We start from the raw sequence: 8,288 nt of genomic DNA on the forward strand, positions 1-8,288 counted from the left end.
CCCGTTTGTGTACAACGCCTTCATCATGGCGCGGCCGTGGCAGGCGTCGCCGAAGTTCCTGCCGTACCTGCTGGAGCTGCACCGGAGCCGACGACAGGGGCGGGCGGACGCGATGCCGCCGACGGNNGGGCACCACCGTGGCGGCGTGCGTGTGAGCGTGGAGCAGCACGGCGGCGCGGCGCTGCGTGAGGCGCGCGCTGCGCTTGGGCACCGCGTGGTGAGCGCGATGCCTGCGCCTGCGTGCGCGTACAAGGAGCAGGTGAGCGTGGACCCCGCGGCACGGGGTGAGAGCGTTGCCGAGATTGCCCGGCGCGCCATGGGTGAAATGCGGGGCGGCGTGGAGCTGCCGTCGACGTGCGGCGCCGGCGGCGCTGGGCTGCGCGTGCACGGGTTCGTGGTGGACGCGCGGACGCGCGGGGCGCCTGTGCGGAGCGCTGCTGCGCTGCGGGACGCGCTTGCGGTGCCTGCGCAGACGCTGTCGCTGGAGGACTTCCGCGCCGTTGCTGTTGGGCCGTCGGAGGGCGACGTGGTGCTGGTTGTGTCGCGCGAGGACGCGGAGGCGAAGGCGGTGCACTGGGTGAATGGGGCGTCGGAGAGTGACCTGCTTGTGACGTACCCGCTGCCGGTGGAGGCGTACGAGGACATGGGCGCGGAGGTGCGGTGGTCGGTGCCGTAGAGCGATATGCGGACGGGCTCTTGCGAGGTGCAGGGTTGTGGGGGCGGAGGTGCTGTGGGCGGGTGGCGGAGTGACGCATATTCCGTGCGCGTCGCGGCCGTGGCGTGCTGGGCGGTGTGCTGGAGATGGCAAGCGGTGATGCACAACGGCGCGTGTGTGAGCGGTGCGCCTCTCTCCCTTCAGCAACGCCCGCCTGCTGCTTGCAGCGGTGTTCATGGGCGGCCTGACTCTCCCTCGCTCTCTGTGTGTGTGTGCTTGCGCCCCTCATGCCCTTGATCTGGCTCGCTCAGCGCTGGTGCTTGGCAATGATGCGGGGCGGTGTGGTGGCGCTGCCCCGCCCCCGCCGCTGAACTGGCATGCGTGCTTTCGTGGCCGTTTTCCTTCTTTTCCCCGCGCCCTCTACGTCACACACTCGATGAAGAAGGATGCGGGCGGTGTCGCTGAGTCCTTGCGCCTGAGGTGGGCATGGGCGGCAATGAGACTGCGCAGTTGGCCGCGTTGGTGGGGGCGGACGGGTTGGCGATGCGTGTGCGTGTGCGTCTCTCTTGTTGTTGTTGACACATGTTTTCTTAGTTTTCTCATCATTCTCTTTTCCAGTGATGTTTTTATCTTTTCCGCCTTGTTTTGGGGTACATGCTGATCGGCGCACGCTCTCGGGAGCGTGCGTGCGTGTGCAGTGCCCTCCCTCGAAGTGGTCAACACGGCTGTGCTGTGGTGAAGAGGGCAGACGGGAGTGGAGGGGTATCGCAGGATGCTGAGGTCAGTTACGGGGGAGCGAGAGGCAGGCTGCAGGTGGCGGGTGGTGATGTATTCCCCTGAGGACGTGCACGCGCAGTACAAAGGCTACCGCCCTTTTTGCCCCTTCCTCTCTTCACCGCTGCCGTTCTGCCTCCGTGCCCCCCTCCCTCCCTTCCGTCACGCGGTTTCTTTCTGGTGCCGCTTGCGAGCTCGCCGCACCGAATCCTCGCGCGGCGTCTTTGCCCTCCTTATCGGCGCGCGCGTTGATGGTCGTTTCCTTTTATTTTTTCCCGTGTCTGCTCATTGATGCTGAGGGATGGGGAGGGAGGGGGAGGGCGCCGCGGTGCGTGGTATTTTACATACACACACACGGGACAGCACCCCGCCCCCCGCCCCGTCCACTTGGTGTGTGTGTGTGTGTGGGAGGATGCTGTGCAGGCACCCCCGCCCTTTTATTCCCGGGCAAACGTCGCACCACTGCTGACGAATGCCAGGGCCCAGGCACCCACGACGTGGCGAGGTCAGAGGGATGTATTGCTGCTGATGTCGGCGGCCAGACCCTGGAGGGCGCTGCGTCGGAGCGACCTGCGACGACGCACACGTTGGCGCCGTCCACATCATGGGCGGGGTGTCGGCGTGACTCAGGTGTATGCCACCCCCAGCCCTGGCTGCCCTGCTGGTGGGGTGGGGGGAGCCTGAGGAGGATGGAGTGGGCAGAGCTTGCGGCAGGGGCGCTGCTGCGGTGACGGATTCGTCGCACTGCTGTACCGCGCGTGTCTGGCGGCTGCCTCGCACGGGGTGACGAGGGCTTGTGACTGGAGCCACTGCGAAGGCAGCCGGACCAGCGTAGACGCTGAAAAAAGTGGTGTGGCAGTCGCTGCGGAGTCGCTCTCCCGTCTCACGGCAGTCGGCAGGGACCCTACGGAAGCGGTGGGTGGCATGCGGCGACGTATCTGGGCACCAATCCGGACGCTGCTGGCGCGCTACGTGCGCTTCTGATTTCCGTAATCTTGTGTCCACTGTGAGGAGGAACACGGCGGCGAAGCTGACAAGCGTGCGAGGTCCGCAGTGTGAGAGGAGGCGACGCCCACCGCACGGATCGCGGACCGGAACACCGGTCTCAACTTCCGGGCGGACATCCCCTGCGTCCGCGATGTGCTTAGCGTGACGCTGCGACACACAGGCGGCGTGGCTGCGACGGCCCGACACCAAAGAGGAAGGCTGCTGGGCTCGCGATGTGACGGGAGGCCATGCTCGCTCAGCTCCGCGCGGGCGTCTGTCTGTGCTTGGGACTCGTGCAGCGGTAGGTGGCTGGCGGTGACAGCATGGCGTGCAGACAGTGTGCTGCCCGCCACGGCGCTAGAGCTGTGGTGCCTCCGCCCCCCGTCCCACATATTTGTCTCGCTCTGAGGACATCCGACCTGGCGTTGTGCCCGATATGCCACGCGAGATTCGTGGATCGCTCGAGGCTGGAGGCACACATCGTTTCGGGCAATGATCTAATTACGGCATTTCGCTCCTGCGGCACGGGCGCCTCCCGTTGGGTGTCTGTGGTTGCCTCCCTGTGCCCCTCTTCAGATCGACAGACTGCGAGATCGCTGTGCGCAGGCACATGCTGATGCACGGGACTCTTTCGCTTGACAGACCCTCTCCTGGGAAAGGCATGTGGGTGGAGGCCGTGGTAGTGGAATGCCCTCCTTCCGCCACAGGCTCATAGCGGCGTCCCACCTGCCGCGGCGCATGTGGGCAAGCCATCCAGAAACTTCCCCCACGCAATAAAGCCGTTCCGAAGCCGGCCCCAGGATCCGATGGTGTGAGCACTTCGCGCACGCGCTGGCAGGCACAGAGGTGACACAGTGTATCGCATCGACACAAGGCATCCAGAGGGCGGCAGACCAAGGGCGATGGCCAGAAAAGGCGCGAAGGGCTCCCGTACCGATCGGCCCCACAGCGCATGTGTGCGAAGAGCACGTGGAGACGGTGCACCAGCACCGTCGCAGCGATAATCCGCCAAGTCACATGCCGGAGCGTATAGATGCGAAGGTGGCGCGGATGGACTATCCGTATGGGATAGCGAAAGCAGCTCAGCGGCAACACTTACCGACACACTCACATACACATACTCCCATCCCGTCTTTCCGGCTCCTGTGGTTCGTTGAACTGCCTCTTGGCTTCCCTTGGTCGCTCCTCTCATCCTCCGATATCGCGTCGACGTCGACTTCTTTATCCATTTTCTTAGCGCGTGCGCACGCATACATACGTTTTTGTTTTGTACTCCCATTCTTTTCGTTTTCCGTGACGATGGTGATGCGCCCTCGTGGATGCACAGGATCCATGCGACTCATGACCGTTTTCAATGACATTTTTTTCTGTGTACATGGGGCAGACATATCTGAGTGCATGCGCGGGCGTCTGCTCGTGGTGAGGCCGACGGGGAGAGGCTTTCACCGAGACGCTACACTTATGCGTCTTGATGGACCTCATCCCTCTCTCCTGCTCTATATAGATGTTCTCTCGTCTCAGCTCTCACTTCGACTTTACCTCCCACTCAAGTCTGTGTGTGTGAGTGCTCCATGCGCTCTCTCTTGATTTGTGTGTGCCAACGCCCGGCCTTCTCCACCTTCTGCACCTCTCAACTCCCCCGGGTCGCTTATCTGACCCTGTGAACACACACACACACATCCATATCTATGCATACATATACGTAGACACACACACACACATATATATATATATAGGCATATATCTATGCATATTATGTATGTGTGCATCTTTACATGCACCCGCGCATAATACGCTTCGACCGCCTCACTCGCTCCCTCCCCGTGTCTTTCCGTCCCTCCTCTTTTCCGTATAATGTGTTGCAGAGGCCAGTGTGGCGGACTAGAGCAATTTTTTCGCCGTTGTGAACCCTCGCATGACCACACGGGACGCGCTTGGCGGTCACACGCAGGTATTGAAGCAGCTCCCCCCATTGACCCGCGTATTATCGAGCTGGAGAAGGAGGGAGGGGGAGAGGGAGCTTGCGTTTGCTGCATGCTCGGTGAGGTTTCCATGTGCGACTCGATCTCAGAGTCCCTACGCATCTCACAGTTAGATATCACCGCCCGCTCGACTTGGTGCTGCGTGGCGACGAAGGCGCAGGTGGCGCGGTTGCCTCGAGGGGCGTCTTGGCGCGACTCAGCCTCTTCCGTTGAATGCGCCTTCATTTTCGCGCGAGGCGGAGAGGCCACGCCAGGAGTTTGATAACGTGCCTCGTTGCCCTGGCAGTGGCGCTTCTCACGCTGTGGGCCATTGTGTGGGTTGTGCTCATTGTGAGCAATGTCCGTTTCCAAGAGGAGGGGTGGCTCCCGCACGCCAATCATCTCCACCGGAAGGCGCAAGAGGAGGCGTTCCTGAAGGCGCTCATGGCCGAGGCGGGACGGCGGCAACGGGGGCAGCGGCAAGGTTTAGCATGATGGTGCGCGCCGATGACACGAATAATGAAGGGAGGAGTGGGAGGGCTTGCGGTGTGTGCGTGTGCGTGTGTGTGGCGGAGGGGAGGGGCTAAGGTGGGGGTGGCGGCGGCGTTAGTGCGCCATGATGTGATGGCGCCTTTCGAAAGGCAGAGCACCGCAGCTCTATGAGAGTGCTGTTTCGAACACGCAGCAGAGGAGCTGAGGAGGGAAGGGGCCAAGGGCTGCAGCTGGCATTGATGACCCTCTCCGCACCCCTCATGCCTCACTCCCCTCCTTTCAGCACTGCCGCGCTGTCTGCTGTCTTTCCTCTTAGCCTGAGCGGTGACTGTTGTAGACGTCATGCCGGCTGTCCGGCGGGAGCACGCACAACAATGGACGTCCACCTGACACGCACGCGACACGCAACGAGAACGATGGCCTTACTGTGCTGTTACTGCCCTCTCTCTCTCTCTCACCCGGCCTCGAGGCTGCAGGGCCCGCTGTGTTTTTCCCGGCTGCCCTTATCCCTGCTGTTGACCCGCTCCACCACACCCCCGCCTGGCTCGCGCTTGGGGCGGGCCTCGAGGCACTTTGTGTTTACTTGGCTACAAGAGGAACCATGTATGCCTTCCTACGCCAAACCCCTCCGGGGTACCTCCACGGCCCCTCCACGTGAGACGGCGTCCCCACACCCAAAACTCGGGCAGACGCGGGTGGATGCCTCTGCCCTGCTTGTGGCGTAGGAGTTTCTCCTCCCCGCCCCACCTACCGCCGAGCTCGCTCCTCTCTCCTTCGTCCTTTCTCGCTGTGCGCTGTGGAATGTGTCTGAGCAACAGCCCTCCTCCTCCCTCTCTGCGTCTGTGTCTCTTTTCTGGCTGCTGGCGGAGGAAGACACGGGGCTCCCCTGTGTGACGCCTTACCCGGGCGTTGAATGGGAGCTGATGCGAAGCAAGCAGACGGGCGGGTAGGTGGGGTATGTACGCGAGGAGGCTCGTGCGCCGTTCTAGTCATCTTGGCTTACAGAAGGCTAGGTAGCCTGGGTTTGCGCCTGTGTACGTGAGTGTCTGAGATACACAGTTCCTTCGTTTTTTTTTTCTTCGTGTCTGCGTGCGTGCTTGCGCGTCTTTCATGTCGACGACGTCATGGCTGCCGATGCCAATGCAGGCAAAACACGGGAAGGCGAAGGGCAACGGCATCAGAAAGAGAGTCCAGCTGAGCGACACCCACACCCACTCCCACGTGCGGCATACTCATGTGTTGGGCTGCGTCACGCAGCCGAGTGCACTCAAAAACGTGCAGTGGCATGCATCATTGTCGTGGGCATGATCGCTGCCGCTCCCATGCTCAGCGGAGAGACACTGCTGTGCTTTCATGTTTGTACACACTCCGTCGCGTGACGTATATCTACCACACCCTAGCGCTCTCTCCCGATCTCCATCATGTTCCCTCGTTCCTTACCGCGTCGTGCTCGCGACGATAGCATATACTGCACGCACACACAGATCTGTCCGCACACCGCCATTCTCTCGCGTCGGCGGCACGCCGCCCCTACTCGTTCTTCGCGAGAGATGCTCTTCACTAATAAGGCGCTGTCTCGTCCTATTCGACCCTTCCTGCACGCTGCAGCGCCGACTAACATCAAGTGACAGGGATAGGAGGGAAGACACCTGACTTAGAGCCCTCCGTATGGCGTCGCCGTCACCCGCCTTGCTCAGTGCGTCTCTCCCCCCTCTCTCTCACGTGCCGGGCGTCTCGCCATTGAAGTCTGCGCCGCTTAGCCATAGCTTGGCTGCTGTGTGCCCTTCTTCCGTCTCGACCGCCCCCTCCCCTCTATTCCGTACTGCGTCTGAAGCGTAAAGAAGACACGCACACACGCAGACACACAAAAGAAAACGCGCTGCAGCACGTGGGCGTATGTGCGTTAGGGATTGGGACACTCGATGGGGCGGGGCACACACGTGGAGGGGCGAATGTGACGCAGCGCATCCACGCATCCTCCACTTCTCCCATGCCTCGTGCTCCCTGCGTTGCTGTGCTTTCCTTTGGTAACCTGCTGCTCTTAAAGGCCTGCACATACAAACACATACAGACACATACATGTATACATCCACATAATGCATATATATATATATATATATATATATATGCAACTCGATGAGTCATCATGAGCGAAGCCGCGGCACCAAGGCTGGCGTTGCGGCAGAGACGGCGTTCATTCCAGATGTTCCTGCCAAGATGGGGCGCGGCAGCATGTTTGCGCGAGAACGGCACGAGCGTCGCCGCGGGATACGACGACTGATCCTCCCGTGTGTGTGTTTCTTGCTGGCTTCGTAGCGGGTTGGATGCTCCACAACATGTTTCGTGCCACGATAGCTGTGCCCCACGACATTGGGGCAGCAGTGGTGGCGCAGCCGAAGCGTGAGGGCGTTGGCCAGACTGGGATGCCACGGCCCACCACACCGCCATTGCCTTCCGCTAAGTTCAAGCTGCCCTCCAACGATTCGCGAACGAAGACGCCAGCAACGAAAGCATCCGGTGCGCGAAAGGTGGGTCCGCGAGTCCGCGGCGGGGATCGTAGTCACTACAGTGAGGAAGGCAAGTACGCCCCGGAGGAGCCGCGCCTCCTGCCTGGGCTGCAGATCCAGCGGCGCACCTTCACCCCGGCGGAGCTGCTTGAGCGCTTCGGCGACACGGACATCACCTACAGCTTCGTCAACGGCAGCGAGGCGAACCACCAGTATCGGAAGCTCGTCCAAAAAGCGTGCTTAATGGCCGTTCTCAAGGCCGAGAATGACTCGTATATGTCGCTGAATCGCGACTTCACCGCAGGCGCCTCTACCACCTCACCAAGGAAAGTTTATGCAGCCACGCCGGCAGAGATGCCCGCAGAGGCGGCGGCCGACCAGAAAAGAGAGCTGTTGTCTGGGCTGCAGGCTGCGACTACCTCTGCGCCACTCAATACTACCTCCACGACCGCGACGACACCCTTTTCACATCTGTCGTGTGTGCCCTCGCTATTACGACCCGTCTTGGGACCGCGCAAAACCTTTGCCGAGCTCGTGAAGCGCGTCACAGCTGCTGCCGGCCACGGTGTCGACAACCGTGATCGCGAGACGGACGAGCTGCGGCACAGCCTGCGCAGCGTGGAGCAGCACGTGCGGTGGCACCGCGGCCGCGTGGTGATGGTGTCGCCCGGGCACCACCCGACGTGGGTGGACGGCGCGAAGAACTTCCTTGCTGGGATGTGCGGCGGTGCGCGCGTGCAGGCGCTGCGGTCGAGCGGGACGCACCTGCGCGTGACGACTGTGCACCAGGACGCCGTGATGCCGTACGGGATGCGGCTGACGGTGGACTCGCACGTGATCGAGCAGCACCTGTGGCGCGTGCGCAGCATGACACCCGTGCACGTGTACATGAACGACGACTACTTTGTGAAC

At 61.9% G+C, this 8,288-nt stretch overlaps 2 protein-coding genes across 2 annotated transcripts; both read left to right on the forward strand.

The window, feature by feature from the left end:
* Nucleotides 1-890: 890 nt before the first annotated feature.
* LDBPK_161030a (hypothetical protein, unknown function) lies at nucleotides 891-1,316 on the forward strand (the record flags this gene model as incomplete). Its single annotated transcript, XM_003859742.1, has 1 exon — nucleotides 891-1,316. One exon carries the CDS (start codon nucleotides 891-893, stop codon nucleotides 1,314-1,316), a length of 426 nt encoding a protein of 141 aa, XP_003859790.1.
* A 5,689-nt stretch (nucleotides 1,317-7,005) lies between these two features.
* LDBPK_161040 (hypothetical protein, conserved) lies at nucleotides 7,006-7,185 on the forward strand (the record flags this gene model as incomplete). The annotated part of the gene is made up of 1 exon (XM_003859743.1): nucleotides 7,006-7,185. The coding sequence occupies one exon, from the start codon at nucleotides 7,006-7,008 to the stop codon at nucleotides 7,183-7,185; it is 180 nt and encodes a 59-aa protein (XP_003859791.1).
* Between the last annotated feature and the right edge of the window lie 1,103 nt (nucleotides 7,186-8,288).

This window comes from Leishmania donovani, chromosome 16 (assembly GCF_000227135.1).
Source record: "Leishmania donovani BPK282A1 complete genome, chromosome 16".
Lineage (NCBI taxonomy): Eukaryota > Euglenozoa > Kinetoplastea > Trypanosomatida > Trypanosomatidae > Leishmania > Leishmania donovani.